This window comes from Megascapheus bottae, chromosome 9 (assembly GCF_031878675.1).
Source record: "Megascapheus bottae isolate mThoBot1 chromosome 9, mThoBot2.hap1, whole genome shotgun sequence".
Lineage (NCBI taxonomy): Eukaryota > Metazoa > Chordata > Mammalia > Rodentia > Geomyidae > Megascapheus > Megascapheus bottae.
The window spans coordinates 17,629,258-17,652,644 of NC_143517.1; the positions used below are offsets into that span (position 1 = coordinate 17,629,258).

Below are 23,387 nucleotides of genomic sequence, written 5' to 3' on the forward strand. Positions count from 1 at the left end.
CCTCCCCAAACCCACTAAAATTATGTTTGTAAATTGCCTTAATTTAAGTGAGTGTAAGTTTCCCCTTGTATAAATTTTCTCATGCTATAAACAGTTAAGCTAATAAAAAATGAAAAAGTAAGCAAGATTGACTAGTTCCCAGCCAAGTACTATATCATATAAATTCCAGTAGCTACAACCTTTTAGGGATTTCTAGTTGACTAATTTGTTTCCCTTTCTTCAACAGGTTGGTTTTCATTTAGAACTAAAATTGTATCTGGACAGACATTCAAAGACTCTTCAAACATTGACCTGAGGAATTCTCCTATTTCTCCACAATCTTCTCTAATCTGTTCAAATACTGCCTGGATTCTGACTTAGCTTCCTTTTTTGTCTGCATTCATACACTTCAAGTGTCCAGGGTGACCTTCCATTTCAGCATAAATACTATCTCTTTCAATCAGTTAGAATGATTGTGTGTTTTACAGCTGATTCATGAAAATTCCTTTCCTAGGGAATGGTTGTCCTGCTGGGATGAGAAAAATGGAGTGAAGTTTGCTTTTGCACTTTTGTTGTCACTCAATGGTTGGGAGAAAACCTAAACTCTTCAAATTACAAGACTGGTCTGTGAACTTTGCCAGGCCTTTGCTAAAACAAGGACTTTAAAAACAAGTCTTTTCAGAACTTTAAGGAAATAGAATCTGTCATGATCGTGTTTCCTTCTGGGGTATATTCTAAAGACTAAGTCTACTGCAGGAACTAGAAATTTTTTAACACTGTTGGTATTGTGTGTGCGGTATGCATTGGCTACTCAGAGGAAAAATGGATGTGCTGATTCACATGTAGCTTACAGCAGAGAGTGCCTTAACTCTACCAGATACCTTAGTTCAGAGCTTCCCAACTACCCAAAGGCCTAGGGTGCTGTTGGCAGATGATGGAAATGTAGGAGTTGAAGCCTAGTGGAAGGAAGTTTGGTTACTGGGGGTATGTCCTTGAAGGGGATATTGCAACACTTGCTTGTCCCTGCTTCTCTCACTTCCTGGCCAGCAGCGTGCTCTACTCCATACACGCCTCTTACCATGATATTCTGGGCTGCCACAGGTCCAAAGCAATATGGCCACTTAACTGTGAACTGAAACAATCAATGAAAGCATGAGCCAAAGTTGCCATTTGATTTCTTTCAGGTAGTTGGTACAGTGACAGAAAACTAAAACCCAACTCTTCTGTTGCAGTATTGACTGCAAGAGAAATGGAGCATCCACACTGAATAAACGTAGTAGAGTTTGGCTATTCTGTAGACTATTCAGGAAATCAAAAAGAGCTATAGCTCCCTCAAGGACAGGAGATGTATGAATATGAATGGTTAGTTGCCCAGAAGAGTGACAGCAATAATTCTTCCTGAGTAGACTTTGATAGTGAGTGTGTGAGATAAAGCCATGCTCTATCTCTAATGCTGCAGCTTGGAGCAGGGCCCATTTATCAGAAATCTGGGTCCTCTTTGCATTCCATCACTGCAAAGAAAGGTGAAAGCTATAGGCACCATTTGTAGGTTTAGGAGAAACTGCTCATCAGTCTGTCTCAGCGTCAGACAGAATGAGAGGAAGTAAATGTGTATTGAAGACAAGTCATAGAACTTAGTGCTCATTTTGGGAGATAGTAGTTCTTATAGAAACAGTACTGGGCTCAATCTAAGAGTAGATGACATGATAGTCATGAAATCCAGCACTTCTTGAGCAGGTTTTGAGACTAAAATAGTAGGAAATAGGGTAAATAGGAGGAAAAATGGCTTCCTATCAAGTTCTTTCCATATGCTCCTAGAGACCTTTTAGGAGTTTTTCAGGAAGGACACTTGTGTTAGTAACTAAAAATCCTTTGAATGGCATTTGAAGTCTTATACATGAGTGTGCAATGTTTACAGCTCAGCTAAACTTGTGTCATGTAACTCAATTATAATGATTTCTAACTAACTCTACCATACTGAATTTGGTGCTACTAAACCCTGGACCTGGACATTGTCCTTGAGAATCTTTTTTGATCAAGTCTAGCACTGTACTACTTGAGCCACAGTAGTAGTTTATTAGAGATGAGTTTAATAGACTTTTCTGCCTGAGCTGGCTTTGAACTATGATCCTCAGATCTCAGCCTCCTGAGTAGCTAGGATTACAGTATGAGCCACCAAGACCTGGCTCTCAGCCATCTTTTATGCATAGTTTGCTTCAAATGTCAGAAAAGTCACTACAGATGGGAAGTAGTATGTTGTAGCTTTTTACTCTTGACAAATGACTCCTTAATCCATCGCCATACCTGTATCCATCTAATGAAAGGGGCCGTGCTTCTTCTAGTTATATGGTTCTATGCTGTGAGAAGTAAAAATCAAAATAGAAACAATAAAAAGATAGTGCAGACTTTAGCAGGGTGCAAGGACACCTGGAAGCATTGGGCAGTCTCATTAGCATAGCATTTAAAATAAACAGGCCCTAATAATTGTTTCATGCTTTAATGGGTTCATTAGAAACTCAGCTCTGACAAGGGCCTGAAGGTTGTTGGAGTGCACAAGAAGTAAGTGGTGTGGAAAAGGGTTTAAGGATGTTCCATACAGCTCTATGGCAAGACAGTCAACTCTTGTGGGCACTAATCCACTCTCATGAGAAGTTTGTTGATGTTAATGTGCTGTCTTAGGTTCTATTATTTTAGTGCTGCTGTCTAGGAACCAAATCTTCAGCCATGACTCTCTGGGGAATAATCAGATTCAGCTGTTGCTACGCCTCTCAACAGTTTGGTGAAGTTATAACTTCCATTAATCAGACCTAAAATTGAGGGCTATTTGCCTCATCTGATTGCTTACAACTAACAGCTGGCAAACATTCCAATTTGGAAGTTGGCAAGTCAGAGAAAAGTGGAGCCACTATTTTTGTTCTTATGTTTGTTTATATTTTTGTTCATTGACAAGTAATAGACTTTAGGACTTGGCCAACATTTGTGTAGTAACTGAGGAGTAGATCTGTAGTTTAAAGTTTATAATTAACTATTTTTCAGAAGTTATACCTTTATGATATCTTATCTATGAATCTTATCTACAATTCAGAACACTCAGAAGACATAAAAGTAAATATGTACAACTGATGACCACGCTGGAAAAGTTATGAGTTGTTGAGTTAGAGTGGTTGATTGATTTTGTTGTTTCAACCATTCTCAGCTTCAGTCTGCTTCTTGGTTGATGGATTGTCTCATAATGGTAACTTTTAGAATTATATCAAATCAATTTGTTAAGGGAAGAGTAAATATTACACTGTTAAATAATTTCCTTCCTTCCTTCCTTCCTTCCTTCCTTCCTTCCTTCCTTCCTTCCTTCCTTCCTCCCTCCCTCCCTCCCTCCCTCTTCCTTTACTTCTCACTCACCTCTCTTTTTTTCTCTCTTATTTATTTTTCTCACTCTTTTTCTTTCTCCTTTTCTCTGTCTCTTTCTCTGCCCTTTTGTCTCTTTCTTTCTTACTCTTTCTGTTTCCCTCCCTACCTCCTTCCCTCCCTCCCTCCGTCCTTTCTTCCTTCCCTTCCCTTCCCTTCCCTCCCTCCCTCCTTCCCTCCCTCCATCCTTCCTTCCTTCCCTCCCCTCCCCTTTCCACCCCTCCCTTACCCTCCCCTTCCCTTTCCTTGTCCTGAAACTTGAACTCAGGGCCTGGGTTTTGTCCCTAAGCTGTTTTACTCAAAGCTGGCATTCTACTTCTTGAGAAGCACTTCTCCTTCTAGCATTTTGCTATTTAATGGGAGACAGAAGTCACATGGCATTTCTTGTCCAAGCTGGCTTTGAACTGCAGATCTCAGCCTTCTGAATAGCTACAATTACAGGCATGGTCTAGTGGTGGTCAGTCAGTAATTCACCTTTATGTCCTTGATATGTCTGTTTGGGATCAGTCTTTTAAATCTAGAAAAAAACGTAATAAAAGGAGGATGGGCACTAGTGGCTCATGTATGCGATCATAGCTAATACTCAGGAAGCTGAAAGTGCAGGAGACTCTCTGAAAGTCCAGGAGACTCTGATCTGCAATAACCACCAGAAAGCCAGAAGTAGTGCTGTGGCTCACTGTGGTAGAGTGGTAGCCTTGAGCTGAAGAGCTCAGGGACAGCGCCCAGGCCCAGAGTTCAAGCCCCATGATCGACCAAAAAAAAAAAAAAAAAGAAAGAAAAGAAAAACGACATAAGGAAGAATAATTAAAGACATTAGGGAAAGTAGATTATTAAAAGGAGTGTGACTGATCAAGATTTATTATTTATAAACTGCTTTATTAAATGACAACTCCTTTGTACAACTACTTAAAGATTAAAAAAATGAAATTGAGAAAGAGAAAAAGATAGTGTATTTTAGAAAATGAAAAAAGACCTGGTCTCCTCTTGATACCTTTGCAATGTGAAAAATGGCAGTGTTCCATGAACATTTTGAAGCCACTTCTTTTGGGGTTTCAATCTGTATGTGTGTGTGCGTGTGTGTGTGTGTGTGTTTTGGATTAGATTTGGGCTTGACAGTGTGTTGACTCCAGTCTCTGTTCTTTTTGTTATTTCTTGAATTAAAATCTTCCAGGAATTGGTGATGAGAGTGTTCCTTCTTGTTTTTTGTGGTAGGTGACATGGTAGATAGAAACAAGTCACTGTCACTTCCAGGTGGGATTTACTTGAAGACAGTCGCTGTTAAATTTGAGGGTGTGAGGTTCCAAGATCATTGAAAATGAATCTATTTGAATGGATGAACAAATTTTCATTAAGCAGGAGCAGGAGAGAAGTCTGGAAATTTGTCTTGTTAAAATGAATATTTATGCTGTTGGTTTCTTTTATCTTGTATGCTACAAGAATTGTTATAATTTTACCTAACAATTTGAACCTCAAAGAGTGAATCAAATGCTTGGTTTTGAGGATATGATAGACATGTGACAAGACTGCAGATGAAACTATGATAAACTTCATTTCATGCTTGCTTTCCTAGTATTTCAAAAGGCCTTAAAAAAAATTCTACTGCTTCAATCAGATCCCTTAGGCGACTCCTGTGATATTGAAATGATTCTCTTTTGAAATACCCGTCTTGTCATCAATCTTGTCAGTTTTCTTCTCTTCCACGGTGAATGGGTCTAGTCTGATAGAACTTTGTCTGTCAACGTATTACACAGGAGTGGGGAATTTTCAACACTTTGTGTTATCTTTCATCTTTTCTAAGATGGTAGTTTCTCTTTGTAGTTTCAGTTTTTCTGATGGATTTGCAAAATCTAGTTGGCAAGATGACCTACTTAGACCCTTGGGTTAAGCAGAAAGTATGAATAATAGACTCTAATTTACATGATAGTCAATTAACAAAACATAGCTTCTTATTATAATGGGTCAACTCCTTAAATAGTTATAACCACAAAAAGGTTTTAGCAGGCCGGGAGTTTGGCCTAGTGGTTAAAGTGCTTGCCTAGCATGCATGAAGACCTGGGTTCGATTCCTCGGTACCATATACATAGAAAAAAGCCAGAAGTGGTGCTGAGGTTCAAGTGGTAGAGCTCTAGCCTTGAGAAAGTCCAAGGACAGTGCTCAGGCCCTGAGCTCAAGCCCTGGACTGGCAAAAAAAAAAAAAAAAAAAAAAAAAGGTTTTAGCACATTGCCTGCCATGTAGAAATGTTTAAAAACTAACTTTATATCCATCTTACTTAAGTTGTTATTATATATGCTGTGGAATGTACTTGTTAAATATAAGATATTTAGAATTAAAAATCAGCACTGATTTCTGAAACAGACCAAATACTAACCAGGAAAAGGAATATGAAGATTTAAAGAAATATTCACTGGTGATGAAATATATATTAAATATGTTTCAGAGAAAGGGTTTACAAATGCAAATTATTCTTGGACATCGTGGAGAAAATGTGCTGAGTGGCTTTGCTAAATATCAAACACTGATTCAGTTTTAGGAAAAGGCTCCTGTCATAGTTCCATTTTTTTTAAAAGGGGGGGGTTTCTTCTCTTTATTTATTTATTTTTATTTATTTATTTTTTTGCCAGTCCTGGGCTTGAGCTCAGGGCCTGAGCACTGTCCTTGGACTTTCTCAAGGCCAGAGCTCTACCACTTGAGCCTCAGCACCACTTCTGGCTTTTTTCTATGTATGTGGTACCGAGGAATCGAACCCGGGTCTTCATGCATGCTAGGCAAGCACTTTAACCACTAGGCCAAATTCCCGGCCCCATAGTTCAATTTTTATGTTTTTATTGTACTGTTACCTTCTTCTAAGATAGGAATGCTATATTCATTATGAGTAAATAGTAAAAACTCATTACCATTAGAATTAAGACTTATCTTTATATTTTATGATCATCTTTATTTAATGAATACAAGACTGAATACTGAATAAATTGTGTAAATATTTCTCAAATATATATAATTAGAATTAAATGAAAATGAAAAAGGAAGTATCTAAAACTTAAAATGTGTTTTTTTACACAAATAACCATGTTAACAGTAACCTTCTTTTAATAAATTTTTCTTTTAAACTTTTCTAGAGTAGTTTATTGCTGTAGAAATTTCTTATTATGTAAGAGTAGTCATTTCAATTTAAAATTTTAATGACAACCACAAAATTATATTGGTGCCTATTATAGAATTATGAGATTTTAAATTATCATTCTGGATTTTACATGCCAAATATATACTATCAGAATCACTGATTTAAATAAGAACCAGAAATTTACCTCCAGGTTCAGAGAAATTGGGCACACTTAAAGCTGAAATTCTCTTGCAAGGCCCAGTTATAGATCTCATGGAAAAACTTCTTTTTAATGAATTCATTGTGATAAGGTAGTGGAACAAGACTGTAATTATAACAGCTAAAAAAACAGACATGCACAGCACATGCAAGAATCTAGAGCATGTGTCCTGAGCTTTGTGCAGAGATTTCCTTCCTTGTGATACCACATTCAGGCCCCTTCTTACATGTAGCTTCTTTCCCTTTCTGATGGCTCACTCCATGTCAAGTATCAGTTTTTATCATGAATTGTATGATCTTAGTGGGCACTCAGAAAGGGTTTATTTCAACTATAAGTGTACCTATATCTTTCTGTAGTAGATAGAAACTTCTTTCCATGTTTCTTGCTAGCTTGATACTTGCTCACATTTTACATAAGTTCAAGCCATGGAGCCTTTTTCTATATTGACCAAAGAAAGAACAAAGGAAAAATATGGATATTAATTAATGAATTAGCTTAAATTATCTAGTTTCAAAATACAATAGATAACTTGTCATTGTATACTTAAATATGCCTGTGAATGTAAATTCTTAAAATTCAAATATGAAATATCTGTGGATCCCGATTAGGAGAAAAGAATAGAAAGGAGACTTCATTCAGAGTTCTGTTCAGACCCACATTTATACTTGTATTCCTTGCAGTTAATCTAATACATATATTGATTTTTAGTTGGTTTTGCCAGTCCTCAAATTTCAACTCAGGGCCTGAGCACTGTCCTTGGGGTTTCTCAAGGCTAGATTCTATCAATTGAGCCACAGTACCACTTCCAGCTTTTTCTATGTTTGTGGTACTGAGGAATCGAACCCTGACCTTTGTGCATGGTAGGTGAGCACTCTAGTACTAGGCCAAACTCCTGACCCTGCTTTTTAATCGTATCCTTTTTGTTTGTTTATTTTTGTGCCAGTACCGGGGTTTAACTCAGTACCTAGGCTTTGTCCCTTAGTTTTTACAGTCAAGGCAGATGCTCCACCTCATGACTCACAGCTCTACTTCCTATATTACTTTTTTTTAAATAAATGTAATCATAAAAATTGTTAAACAGTCATACTTATAAGTATAATTACACACAAAAATTTTAATCAGGGCTGCCAATATGACTCAATAGTAGAGCAACTAGAATTCCCTAAAGTCCTGGGTTTGATCTTCAGAGCAAGCATCATAAATGGAATCAAGCAATCAGACATCACCATTTTTTCTTTTCCCCACTTCAGGGCTCTAACATTACTGACACCTGCACTGAAATGCTGATGGGCGGCGTCTTACTGAAAATTTCTTCTGGAAATATTCAAGAACGGGTGTTTTTTCTCTTTGATAATCTTCTGGTGTACTGCAAAAGAAAGCACAGGTAAGATCATACATAGGTCATTTTTCAGAAATATCTTTCCTATGTCCCATGGGGCTCCTGCTTTGCCTGTGAGTCCTCCTAGAGTTCAGCCCATGACTAGCCCATGGTAACTTTGCTGTCTCCAGCATGCCTGGCTTTCATTGAATGTTACTGCCATCTCAAGACTCTACCTCATCACAGCCTTCCTGAGGAGAGGTGTTGGTTCCTAACCCTAATGTCTTATAGGAGAGGCAATCATGTCTGTTTTCTCTGTTTCTTAGTTCTCCTCATGAACGATTTCCTTCTTCTTCTTTGAGAGTCCTGGTACATGAGAATTCAGATATTAGTCTTTCCTGTTTGCTGATTTCCCTGGTGATTCCCTTTGTAGAGAGCAAAGCATCTCCCTGCTGCACATAGGGTCAGGGCTTGTTTAAGCTCTTTGACCACTTTATTTGCATTCTACACTCATCACTGTTTTGGAGCAGTTGAAAATTCACATAGGTGATCTAGCTAGAATCTGGGACCTGAAAGCTTACAGTCTATCTGCAGTGATACTTCCTCCCCCTTCACCTGAGCCACCTGTTCTATAGTTGTACCTATAACTTGGTAACACCAAAGGTTATGAAATTAGAATGTGTACTTGAAGCATCCCAACTGAATACCACTCCCACCCTCCCCGCTCTCCTTTCCTGGTACCCCATTGACGTTATTCTGTAGCTATGGTTCTGAACATCATCTAATATTCCCTATCACAAGCAAGGAGATGGTCTTAAGGTTTTACTAGGTTCCATAGGAGCATTTAACTTGCCTTGGTTGAATATGAGTTTGTGTGTGTGTGTGTGTATGTGTGTGTGCGCGCGCGCGTGTGTGCGCCTGTGTGTTCTGGGTCTTCATTATTGAACTTGGAGCTTGTTCCTGAACTTTTGTGCTTAAAGCTAGCACTCTGCTATTTGAGCCACAACTCCATTTCTGGATTTTTAGTGGCTAATTAATAATAAGAGTCTCATAAATTTTCCTGTCTAAGCTGGCTTCAAATCACAATTCCCAGACTTCAGCATCTCAAGTAGCTGGAATTACAGGCATGAGAATAGGGGCTTGACTTAGTTGAATATTCTTAAGACATGAACTGTGTCTGGAATACATTGGTTTTCATGAGATGCTACCAATAGACTTCATGCAACTGAGGACACGTGACTAGTGGATTTGGAGTGATTGTGTATGCCATGTTCAGAAATTAGGAAACTATCCAAACTGGTAGATTGAGAATGAGACACCAGCTGAATGGTGTCTGATGGTAGAATCAAGAGAGTACCGTTTTTAAATTCCTTAGGTGAGTATTCCTAAGTTGCTAAAGATTTGTCAGCTATGTCCATGGTATGTAGGATTTCTGTGTGAAATGTTATACTAGAATTCTCTAGTAGAAAATGTTAATTAAAAATGCAACAACAGGAAGTGAGAAGAAAAAAAAAACAGGACTTCAACATGGACCTTCATTAAAGAAACCTAGTTTGGATTAGAAGGAAAAAAATAAATGTTTCTATTTCTATCTTAATCATATTTAAATACACACACAAACACATACATACACATATGCATACATACATAACTTTTGAGACGTGGTCTTGCTCCGTGGCCCAGGCTGGTCTCAAACTTCCAGACTTAAGTGGTCCTTTTGCCTCTGGTTCCCAAGCAGCTGGGACTAAAGGATCACGCCAGCACATATCCAGCTCAGAAATCCTTTTTTATCACATGGAAAATGGAACCTCTTTATTTATTTGACTGAATATATCTAAATTCATTGTATTTGTCAGAAAGATTGGAATTAATAGAGGCAAATGAAGATGGAGGAGATTCCATTAATTCTAATGGATTTTTAAATTTTTAATAAATGTGTACTTCATTAAAGTTGTGATGTGAGTCAAGATGTTTGGGGTGGAATTATTAAAAACAACTATTTGAGAATGAAATTACTTTTCATTTATGTTTATCTTATCCATATTAATATATAAATTTGCTCTCTATGTAGGTGTATCATATGCCTAGCATCAAACACAGAGCTTTTGCACAATTAACATCATTGTACAAATGATGATAGGAATGGTCTTGAGTATAATTATTAAATAAAGCAACAGAAAAAGTTTTACAAAATAACTATCTTCTAGAGTAATCAATATCTTTAGTAAATATAAAGCGTGGATCAAAATGTAGTTAGAAGTGGAAATAAGTAAGTAGATTGGTATCTCTTTTTGTTTTCAGAAGGTGCCATTTTGTAATTATTGTAATTGCCTGACATATTTATTTTAAATCATGTGTGAGCGAGGTGAATCATTTTACCTCTGGATCTTTCAGTACTGTTAATTTTAGGCTAGATTAAAACATCATTTATTTATTTGTTTGTTTGTTTGCCATTCCTGGGTCTTGAACTCATGGCCAGGGCACTGTCCTTGGGATTTCTCAAGTCTAGTACTCTACCACTTGAGCCACTTGGCTTTTTGTGTATATGTGGTACAGAGGAATCAAACCCAGGGATTCATGCGTGGTAGATGAGCACTCTATCAGTTGGCAAAACTCCCAGCCCTAAAACATTTATGATGTAGTATTTTTTATGATGTAATATTTGACACGTGTTAATACGATATGATTTAATCATGGTTTGTTTAAAGGTCACACTATGCATTATAAAATAGTATATTACATTTAGTCATTTGAAATTTATATTTTGTATCCAAGTAGTTTAAAATCTATATATCCATTTGTATATAATAATATTTTATCGATTTTAGCTTCTATATAACACCCCGTTGGTTTAATATAAAACATTTTGATGATCACAATTTATTTATTCCTCCTAATACTGGATGTTAGAGTTGTTTCCAGATTTTTTTTACAACTGTACATATATCCTTATAGCCATGAAACACATAATTAGCAGAAAAATAATAGAAGGAAGATATGCATATATGATTATTAATATATAGAACAAAATTATATACAACTCATAAGATTTGCAATCTGGCCAGGAACATAGCCTAGTGGTAGCGTGCACTCATAATACATATACATGTTGATTATACAGTAAATAGAATTGCATATTTGTATTTAATATGAACAGTTTCAGTCATCCTTGTTATCTCCCAGTTTTGAGGAGGGATTGGGACAAATAAGCCAAGCTTATGCAGTTGTTTCCAAAGAAGTAGGTCTGGAGGGTGGCAACAACTCAGGACCCCTTTTTATGTTCACCATCTGCTTCAGGGCAGGCATTGAACTGCAAAGGAGAGGGGAGACGGAGCAATGCAGGAAGTGGATGGCATCTCTTGACTTATGCTAGATGGGTTGTATATGATGATAACTTCCTCTTTTTCCATAACATTTAATTGTTGGCCAGTGTTATGTTAGTGAATCAAGTTGAAGAGTCGAGGTCAATTGAATCCTCTTGAATGACTTGGTATTTTTTTTTAATTTCCTTGAATTATTTTTGAGACTTTTTCTTGTTTAACTCAACAAAAAGTAAAAACCTCTCTCCTCGTTTAGAAATTCTAATTCAAAACTACTTAATTCATTGTTACAAATGTTTATGTCTAAACATGGAATTTTGTGGTTGTTGTTACATGCCATCACTAGGTATACTATATGCAAAAGTTTAAAATATTTAATATTACTTTAAAAATAAAGACTTTTCAAAAGGATTATACATGTATTGAGAGGCTTGTTCCACAACATAGAGCAATTGTACTGTAGAATCGGTATAGGAAAAGATTTTTGCAGCTGGATATCTCTCAGCTTAAGAACCCTTTGAAGAAAGATCTGAAGAACTAATTGAGTATGTTGATCCAAGCTTGGGAAAAAAATGAAATTATCAGCTACTGAAAAATAAGAAAGATAACAGAAACTAAGTTGAGGATTAAAATAATCAGGCATTAGTGTCTGCATTGACAACATTGTTGTTCTGTGTTAAGGCAAATTCTACACTTGCTTTTTGGTCCAAATACAATAGATTTTAAAAGTTAGCATATGTTTACAAGGAGAGTGTCACAGAGACATCTTTACACATGTACACTATAGGTCTTATCAAAGTCAATCCCTCTGTCACTCTCCTTTAACCCGGTCACCACTTCTAAACCAATTTGAACAGATTTCATTGTCACAGAGTTTTTTTTAATTTTTATTTTATCTTTTTGCCAGTCCTGGGACTTAAACTCAGGGCCTGAGTACTGTCCTTGGGTTTTCTCAAGACTAGAGCTCTACCACTTGAACCACAGCACCATTTCTGGCTTTTTACCATGTATGTGGTACTGAGGAATCAAACCAGGGTCTTTGTGTATGCTAGGCAAGCAAGCACTCTAGCACTAGGCCAAACTCCTGGCCTGTCCTATTGTTAATAAAAATGTGTACGAAAGGGTTTGATTCAAGATGTCAGTTCATGGGTACAAAACATTGACCAATGTCATCCCTTTTGACATTCTCCTCATCTCTCCCAGCCCCACCCATCCCTTCAGTGTGCCTATTTCCATTTCACACATGTACATTGAGTCTTATGTCTGTATTCATTTATCCTTCTTTATTCATCTATCTGCCTCCCTTTGACCTTACCTCCCCACAACACATGTTCCAGCTCCCTGGGATTCATGGTTTTTTAATTGTAAGCTTGCTGTTCAAAGGAATTGCAACATTAGTATCCTCCCCTGCATTAATCACATGTTATTTAATACTATATTCATATATACAAATTAACTGACCACGTTCATAGTTCATCATCACTTTCCCTCTCTCTTTCTCTGTGTCCCTTCTACTAGTACTCTTCTTCCACAACAGAAATTTGTTTTACTTTCATTGATTATATTTTAATGTGTTGCAATTATGCCAAGGGACTTTCATCATGTCACTTCAGACATTTATATATTTGCAGGAATGGACAAGTACCTTGTGACTTATGCTAGATGGGGAAGAGGTGACACTGTTCAAAAAGAAATGTACTCATTAAATGACTTTTGTAACTGACTCCTCTGTTTATCACCTTTATAATAACAATTTTTGTAAACTAAGACATTAACAATTTGTTTTGCCAGTCCTGGAGCTTGAACTCAGGAGCTGAGCACTGTCCTTGGGCTTTCTCAAGTCTAGAACTCTAACACTTGAGCCACAGCACCAATTCCAGATTTTTCTGTGCATGTGGTACTAAGGAATTGAATTTGTGTCTTTGTGCATGTTAGGCAAGCACTCTACTATTGTTAGGACAGACTCCTAGCCTAACAATCAACCTCTTATTGACATTTCTTGGAGTTACTTTAAGTAAATAGCGTTATATATTTATATGCACATAGCTATTGAGCCTTTGTGATCCTCTCCTAGGAATATCCTCTTTTAGTCTCACTGTGTGAATATCTGGACTTCTGTATAATTTATCATGTCCAGGTATTTTTTAAAATTTACCATTTAGTGTGTTTATGTATATATTTTTAGGTACCATCTAGTTACAACAAATGAGGGGATCCATGCAACCTATGTTTCTTTGGGTCTGGCTTACTTCTCTTAATATAATTTTTTCAAGTCTCTCCATTTTTGAATCAATGGCATAATACCATTACATTGTGTGGAATATGTATATATTATGTGTATATATACATATATATATATATATATGACTACAGGTGTAATACTTAAGTACATCTCCATGAACATGTATCGTCTTTAGCTTTCACATATGAGTTTGGGGTTGTTCTTTTTTTTGTCAGTCCCGGACTTGATCTCAGGGCCTGCGCAGTCAGGCTTTCTCAAGATCAGAGCTCTACCACTTGGGCCTCAGCACCACTTCTGGCTTTTTTCTATGTATGTGGTACTGAAGAATCGAACCTGAGTCTTTGTGCATGCTAGGCAAGTACTCTACCACTAGGCCCCGTCTTCTTTATCCATTCATCTTTTGTTGGCTATCTTTAAATCAATGCTTACGTTAAAAGACAATCTAGTGTAGTAGTTACATCCTGCAAGTTAACTGGTGCTGTTATGAATTAGATGACTTAAGGAAAATCATCAACTCCCCAAATCTTTTGATAATGTTGATTGAATTCATGCTATTATCTGTTCAAATAATTTCTTAAAATATGTTTTGCATTACTTTATACTGAAGATACTCATGAAGTCTTTGTGGTTTCATTCATCTTAGACGGTTGAAGAACAGCAAAACATCCACAGATGGACATCGGTACCTTTTCCGTGGCCGAATCAATACTGAAGTGATGGAGGTGGAGAATGTGGATGATGGCACGGGTAAGTGATTCCCAGGTTTAAAATAGAATACCAGAGCGGAACACCTTCTTCCTTCCTTCTTGGGAGCCTGGAATAAGGAGGATCCAGGGTCTATGCCAGGTTTTGTAAAAAAAAAAAAAATCCTAGTCTCTTTCTTAACCCTTTGCTGGGAGAGGTGTTCCAGTCTGTCATCCTAGCTTGATGGGAGGCTGAGATTTCTGCAGAGGGAAGCTAGATGAGTCCTGTAGGACTGGAATTTTTTAGAATAGAAAGATTGTGCCTCAGGGACATGGCCTGGCTACAAGCAAAACAGCTTAAAAATAAGCAGTTGCCTAGGAATTGAAGGCCTGACTCCACAGTATTTTGCTAGCCAAGCAAGTAAGAGGCCCTGAGTTTAAACCCCAGAACTACCTACCCCTTCCCTCTCCCAAAAAACTATCAGTAGTAAAGCCTGTAATGGGACAGAATTATCACTTGGAAGGAATTAGAGCTGAAGAGTACTTTGTAAATAGAGGAAAGATCAAGGGAACATAAAGGAGTTTCTCCTCTTGTGAATATAGAAATTTATATTTGACAGAAGCATATTAGTACTCAAACAAAAGGTAGTGAGAAATGGCTAAGGAATGTTTACCTGATAGTGTTCATTTACCTTTAACCACACAGAATATTCATCATTCTTGGTATATAGTCTGTGTAAATAAACAGCTAAGGATAATTGAATTGATTCTCTTAGAGTTATACCATAATATGTAAGTATGTATGTATCTATGTATCTATGTATCTATCTATTTTGTGCCCTGGACAATCTTAGCTTTTATGCTCAAAGTTAGCATTCCACCTCTTGAGCCATAGGTCTATTTCTGTTTTTTTTTTCTAGTCAATTGGAAATGAGTCACATAGACTTTCTGCCTAGACTGACTTTGAACTGTGATCCACAGATCTCAGCCTTCTGACTAGCTAAGATTATAGGTTATATTATGTTTTATAAGTACAGGCATGGTAATTTTGTGCCTATACTGTATTGAACAAAGACCATAACAACCATATTTTTAAACCTGTACAATTGTTGCTATTATGGATAAGCTATCAGTTTGCTTGTGAAGAGAAATTATTCATGGAGATGCTTTGTGTAATTTTAAGTACTCATTTTAAGTGCTTTTTACACATAGATCATTACATTTTGCTATGAATGCTTTACTTTTACAAATAAGCTCTCAAAATGATGATTAATCACAGGCATTGAGTAAAATGAATTTAAAATAAATTTTCTTTTATTGGAAAAAAATCTATAAAGTAAAACCTTAGGAAAGTGAATCACATTGTTTGCTGAGTGACTTTAATCATAATTTCAAATATATACTAGGAAAAATAATGAGATGAAATAAAATAAATCTTGGAAAGTGATCATTGTTTCCACACAGAGAAATAGCTCTATAATCTTTAGAGTTGTAACAGATTGAGGTGCAGCTTTCCTTTATTCTTTTCACTTCCTTCCTTCTGGGGCTCCAGAGGGACTTAATACTTAGCATGTAATCAAATGCTCACCTATCAGTAATTTATCCCTTTTTGTATGTTGACAACTTTTATTATTGTAATTAATATTGTATATATTAGTGTATTTCATTGTGACATCTCCATGTATGCATGCATCATCTCTACCTAAACCCATGCATTCCCATAAATGCATGTAGTCTACCTTTGCTTCTTCCCTAGTTAACTTACTTTTCCCTTCACAACTTTCAGGTCTTCATCATCTTTATTGATCTGTATTTCCATGATGGCTAAAGTTGTACAGAACTTATTTAAATATATATATATAGGCATTTGTAATTCTTCATTTGAGAAGTTTCATTTGTCTGTTTTATTTTTACTGGGGTTGGAATTGTATATAAATTAACCGTATCTAGGGATAGCTTTGATTCTGACTACCTGGTAGTTGCAATCACCATGTAATACTAGTTGTTTATAATAATTTAAATGACTCGATTTTCTGCTGATGATTCTATCTGATCTCTGCCATATCTTTGTATGCAATTGCTGCTATTCAGAATATCAGATATATCCGTTAGTAATGATATGGTTAGATTCTAAAACTTTTTCTTAGTTTTATATTCATAAACTCTTGAGTACATTTAGAGAGAACAAAACATGATTTTTAATATCTCCATGTCTTATTTGAAGGTAATACTCCCCCAGTTGTACATTAGGAGATGGTAAACTTATCTTTTTTATTTTTTTCTTTTATTGTCAAAGGGGTTACAATTATTTTCGCCAGATAGAAGGTGCATTACTTCTTATACACTGATACCCCTTCTCATGTTTTTGTCCCTATTTCCCTCCCCCTACCCTCTCCCCTTCATTTGTCTATTTATTCTGCTCATTTATGGTGTCCATTTATTGACTGAATCAATTGACTGCTCTCCTCTCCTCTCTCCTCCCCTCTCCTTGTTTTATCCCTGCTCCTATTGTCTCTCATTACTTCTTCTCTAACTCTTTCCTTTTTCTTTCTTCTCCTATCCTCTTCTCTTCTTTTCTTTCCTTCCCTACCTTCACTCACTTTTCATGACTCTATCTCTGACATGTTAGGATTACACGCCTCTACTGACATGTGTGATTCTTTTTCTTCTGTTTATATTTTTTAGCCATTTGGCGTGTATTCTGGGGTAGCTAGGATTACAGGCATGAGCCACTGGTGCCTGGCAATTGTTTGTGATTTTAAAAACTGTATTTTCCCATTCTGTTGGCTGTCTCTTTGCTTTTTAAATTGACACAGTCCCCACTATTAGTTCTTGCTTTTGTATCTAGGGCCAATAGAATACGATTCTAGTAATTATGGCCCACACCAATGCTTTAAAGTAGGTTGTCCATGTTTCCCTTTAGTTTCAGGTATTGCCTTAGGTCTTTGTTTCATTTTTTTAGTTGACTTTTATACAAGGTGATGGGGGTTTAGTTTCAGTCTTTTGTGTACAAATATCCAGTTTTCCCAGCACCATTTATGGAAAGGTCTATCTTCTTTCAAAAGTATGTTTTTGATACCTTTGTAGAGACTCATTCTGCAATAGATGAATAGGTTTATTTGTAGACTTTTTCTCTATTCCAGTAGTCTATGAGTTTTTTATGTGAGTCTCATGCTGTTTTTGTTACTTTGGCTTTTCACTATATTTTCAGATTAGGTATTGTGATAGATCTTTTTGCTCAGGGTTTCTTTGACTATTTGAACATTTTGCAATGAATGTTAGGATTCTTTTTTCCTTTCCTTTTCTTTTTTTTTTTCCTTTTCTTTTCTTTTTTTTCTTTTTGTAAAAATTTTACTTGGTTGGTCATGGTACTTGAATTCAGGGCCTGGGCACTGTTCCAGAACATTTTTGCTTAAGGCTAGTGCTTTACCACTTTGAGCTAAGCTCCTCTTCCATTTTCTTGTTAATTGGAGTTAAGAGTCTCATGGACATTCTTGCCTTGGCTGACTTGAAACAATATAATCAGATCTCAGCCTCCTGAGTCGCTAGTACTACAAATGTGTGTTACAAGTATTCAGTGATTCCTTTTTTATTCTTTCTGTTTTGTAAAAATGTTAGGATGTTTTGATAGGGATTGTATTGACTTTATAGTTCACTTTTACTAGTAAGGTCATTTAATAGCATTCATTCTCTGTTGTATTAGGTCTTTCCTTTAAGTATCTTCAGTTTCTTTAAGTATCTTTAAGTTTCTTCACTGTTTTATATTGTCATCGCAGAGGTCTTTTACATACATTCATGATTAGATTATTATTAGTGTTACTGGTTGAACTCAAGAGCATCAAGTAATAAAGCCACACCACATGCCCAGCCTTCTTTTTTTTTTTTTTTTGTCAGTTGTGGGTCTTCTTAAAGTCTAGGCGTGGGCTTTGTCCCTGAGCTCTTCAGCTCAAGACTACCGCCCTACCCCTAGAGCCACAGCCCCACTTCTGGTTTCTGGTAGTTAATTGGAGATAAGAGACTCTCAGACTTTAGTGCCCGGGCTAGCTTTGAACCTCTATCCTCAAATCTCAGCCTCCTAAGTAGTTAGAATTGCAAGCATGAGCCACCACGCCCAGCCCCAGCACTTTTTTCTGCCTTAAGTTTCATTTAGTTTTCTGACTAAAGACTCACACTTTTGCCTGGGGCCAGCCTTACTCCAAGATCCTTCCTCCTATGCCTTTCATGTAGTTAGGGTTATAGACATGTACCAACATGCCTGGCCAGTTAGATTTATCTTAGGTTTGGTTTTTTTTTTTTTGAGATGATTGTGAATAAGATTAATTTCTTTCACAGACTTAGTTATTGATGAAAAGGACAGAAACTGATATATGTATGTTGATTTTGTGTTCTGCTACTTGGTGAAATTTATCTATATTTGCTTTAGGGTTTTCTAACTACATACAATTACATCCTCTGTTACATAATTTGACGTCCTTCATATTTGAATTCCATTTTGTTTCTTCCCTTATTACTCTGGATAAAAATTTTAAGTTCTGAATGGTGAAAATTGACATTATTGTCTTATGTCTGATTTTAGAGGAACATATAGGTGGGCTCTTACAACATAGTCCTTATTATGATCCTTCTACACTGAATTTGTATAGGGCTTTTAACGTAAAGATGCTGCATGTTTTTCAGAGGTGTGCACCTATTGAGATGATCATGTGATTTGTTTGTAATCCTAGATATGATTCTGTTCTATATTATGTTTATTGATTTGCATATGTTAATTATTCCTTACAGACCTGAAAGGAAAGCAGTTTGGTCACAGTCATGAAGTTTTTACTGCCTCGTTGAATTCTGATTTTTATTGAAAAATATTTTTTAATCAAGGATATTGGTGTATAGTTTTCTTCTGTGCTGTGTCTTTATTTGATTTTAGTATCAGAGTAATCTTAGCTGCCTAGAATGAGTGTGGAAGCATTCTTTGCTTTCTATTGAAAAGATAATTTATGGAAGTGTGTGTGTGTGTGTGTGTGTGTGTGTGTGTGTGTGTGTGTGTGTTCAGTCCAGTGCTTTTGCTGATTAATTAGAGATAGAATCTCTTGGAATTTCCTGCCCTGAATAGCTTTGAATACTGATCCTGGGATTTCAGCTTCTTGAGTAGATAGTATTGTAGACAGAATCCACTGATACTCAGTTTTCAATGCATATTTTGAAATAAGTAAGTGCTTCTGAACTTTGATGAATATTTGGTTATAATGTAGTAAATTACCTATACTATATATTCATGCCTGCTGTCAATGTAAGTATGCATTTATCCAAATATATACACATAAACGTATGTATATATTCCTATTACAAAGAATTTTTTTGATACAAGATCTTACCATGCTGACCAAGTTGGCTTAAAGATGTGATCTTGCTGCCTCATCTGGAGTGCTTGGGTTATAGGCACATCACACTATACCCAGCATACATGAGTTTTAAAATGGATATGAGAAAACTAGCTATCATATAAATTAAAAAAAACTTATTTCTTCATTTAAAATTCTGTGGCACATGAGGGAGATATCTTTTCAAGCAAAGACATTTTTCTTTCCCCTTTCTTCAGACTAACCTGCAATCTGGAGGAATTCCTTCATACTTAATAAAGTAATTTTTGTTAAATATATTTTTATTATAATAAAGGTGACATACAGAGGAGTTACTGCTTCATAAGTCAGATAATGAGTACATTCCTTTTTAGACAATGTCACCTCTTCTTTCATGCATTCCCAGACATTTGCGCTCATCCCTGCCTACAGGTTGTATAATTTTCAACATAGTGTCTTTTGAGTACAGTAAATTAATTTCTATCAAACCTTTAGCCTAGGTGCTCAAAGAGCTATGCAAGTCCTGCTTTATAGCTCTTTACCCACGAATATTTTATTGTGTCTAAGATGGGAAAAATGAATAATTTTGTGATACAAGCTGTTTTTTCCCCCAAATAGTGAGTGGATATTTCACCTGTCATTGGTGATAGTACATGCTGTGGCCTGTTAATGATCTTAATTTCTGTACATTGCAGCTAGCGTCACCACAGTTAATTATATGCTCCCATGTCTGTTTTGGGGTTTAACTGTATTCTACTAGAGGAAGTTTGAATATACAGACTGGAGTGGTCTGACAGGGCTTGATAGAAGAGGTGGGCATGCTCTGAGAGAATGAAGGGTGCATATGGCAGAGAGGAAAGTAGGCTTACTTGTTGAGATAATAGCTCCGGCTTGTAGTCACAGCTGCAAAAAAGTTGAGCAGCAGGCCAGGTCTGCCTACATTAGCAGGCAGGGGACAATAGTATCCATTAGATTGGGTGCAGATTAAAAAATTTATGTTTTACCAAATTCATTGGTGAGACACCCAAACATTTTTAAATAAAGTGAGATTAGATAGAAAATAACTGAAAGACAAGTCAGCAGGGTTTGAAAAGAACAAGGGCCCGACTCCAGGAATGAGGGCAGGGAGTTCTAATTTTTTAAAAAAATTGTTGTTGTTTTGTTTTTTTATTCTTTGCCAGTCCTGGGGACTGAACTCAGGGCCTGAGTACTGTTCTTGGGCTTTCCTCAAGGCTAGTGCTCTACCACTTGAGTCACAGAACCACTTTTGCCTTTTTTTTCTATGTATGTGGTACCAAGTAATCAAACCCAGGTCTTTGTGTATTCTAGGCAAGCACTCAAACTCCCAGCAAGGGCAGGGAGTTCCAAGTGTGGGTAGCCCAATAGGTGTCATTGTCCTGCTGGGTTTGGTACTTGACCTTCTGTTTCCCTGTATCCTGTGGGAGGAATTATCAGTGCTCATTTCTAGTAAACTCAGTATTGGTAATCAAACAAGCTGGATGTTCCTGTGGCATGTTTTTGTTTGTTTCTTCATTTGTGTTATCACTGAAGGTTGAACTCAGGACATTTTGGTTTTGCTGAACTCATTTATAGCTTGCATTCTATCATCTGAGCTATACCTCCAGCACAGCTTTTTGCTGGCTATATTGGAACTGGAGTCACCAGCACTTTTTTGCCCGGACTAATTTTGAACCAGGTTTTCCAGATCTCAGCCTCTTGAGTATCTCGTATTCCCTGACCATAGATTTTTTTTTCTTTAGACAGGGGCTAAAGGACTAATAGCACTGGTGGGAATGTGAAATCTTCTAATCAGTAGTACAAGGTTTATTTAACTAACCATGGGCTCTAGTCTTTTCATATGACAAATTGCACCAGGGAGTTGTGGCAATGTACAGCCTAGAATTTTTTTAAAAAAAAATACATATTTCCCACCAGTTTATCAAACTTTCTGTTTATGCACAGCACTTAAGGAGAGTCTGGAGGATAATTTTGAAGTAATGTTTATTTTTCCTACTAATGCTTGTTCATGCTTATCTGACATGAATGATAAGATTGTGATAATTTGTATAGGTTGTGGGCATGAACTAAACATAGAATGACAAAGAAAGAACAAAAGTTTCTTCAAGATGGCTTATAATTTCTTTAGAAGGGGAAAATCCTCTGCTGGTATAAATCTCTATATGGGCAGTTGTCACTGACAATTCATAGGCTTAAGACACATATGTAAGATGCAGATCCACGTTTAATACAATCTGATTTGGACTCAAAAAGCCTCCCTCCGCCCCATGCAACACCCCTTCCTTTGAGTGACTCACAGTCTAACAGCAGATAATGTGTGATGTTTGGTACTAATTCAAAAGACCATGAAACTGGATTTTGGGGTAATAAATGTCAAAAATACATGTTTTCACTGAAAACTTACTAGATAAACCAGATCATTTGAAAGGGCCATCACCAAGCCAGGAAAGTGCCAGGAAGTCCTTGATAAAACCATTGTTCACAGTCTGAGGTTTAACTTTATTATCCTGGTTGTTGCCACTTAAAGGCTTTCAGAGTTGACAGGGAAAAATGTCATTGAACTTGGGATCAATGCTGATACGCTCCTCTTTTTCCCTCTTTCCCTTGGATTCTGGAGTTGGCAGGGACGGTTCTGCCAGTAAATGTTCTTCCTAAGTGCCAGCATGATTTTGTTCCTGATGAGTTGCTGAGAGTGTCTTCTGGTGACATTCCTAATTCACTATAACCATTTAGACACAATCATCAGAAGATTTTGAAAAGAACTATTAAATGTTATCATCCTCAGAGAACATATTTTTGTGAGTTTTTCTTCATTTGGGTTGTATCACACTGTGCGGTTTTAAAGAGTACATTTCAACCAGGGCAGCAGTCATGTTTCTGCACATATGAGTTCCCATTTGTCATGACCTTGTCATGACCTAGGTGCTCCATGTATGGGGTGTTCTGCTGACTTATCCTCTTCTTGTTGTGCTGGATATTTAGTAGTAAAGAATTGTTCTGTATGGTGTTGACTGTCTCAAAATGAGTGTTATTATTTACAGAGAATTTTACAAAGACAAAATTAATTTAGTACCTATGTGTTTGAGGATTAAAGAAAAATTCTTCTTGCTTTAGAAGCGTCAGCAGTATTCACTTGCATAGAATGCAAGTAAATATTTTATTCTGTTTAATTGTATTGTAATATAGTAATGTTGTGTGTTACAAAGGTTTCATTATTAAACAATAGCTGCATCTGACACACACAAACATTTCACTCACATACATATGTATACGCATATGCATATGTACTTACACACTTGTATGCTTGCGTGTGTATGCGTGTGTTTGAACTCAGCTCCTAGTCCTCTCACTTGGCTTTTATTTTTCCTCACAGCTGGCTTTTTACCATTTGAGCTACATTTTCAGTTTTGTAGTTTGCTGGTTAATTTTAGTTGGATTCTCAGAGACTTTTCTGTCAAGGCTGACACTGAACCTCCCTCCTGTGATTTTTTTTTCAGTCTCTTGAGTAGGTAGGATTACGGGCATGAGCCACTGGTTAGGCTTTGACATATATGTGTGTGTGTGTATATATATATATATATGTATATATGTATACACATATACACATACATATGTGTATACATATATATGTATACATACATATATGTATATGTACTTACATAGTTACATATATAATTGAACTTACTTTTAAATTTATGTATGCATTTTACATAAGAAAGCTCATATTTGGGCCGGGAGTTTGACCTA

General features: G+C 36.5%; 1 protein-coding gene across 1 annotated transcript in view; it reads left to right on the top strand.

The window, feature by feature from the left end:
• The window catches only part of Prex2 (phosphatidylinositol-3,4,5-trisphosphate dependent Rac exchange factor 2), a 262,087-nt gene that overhangs the window by 89,566 nt on the left and 149,134 nt on the right, over positions 1–23,387 (top strand). The window contains exons 7-8 of the mRNA XM_090338918.1: positions 7,956–8,089; positions 14,229–14,332. Coding sequence (XP_090195044.1) covers positions 7,956–8,089; positions 14,229–14,332 — 238 coding nt within the window. The remainder of the gene's footprint in view (positions 1–7,955; positions 8,090–14,228; positions 14,333–23,387) is intronic.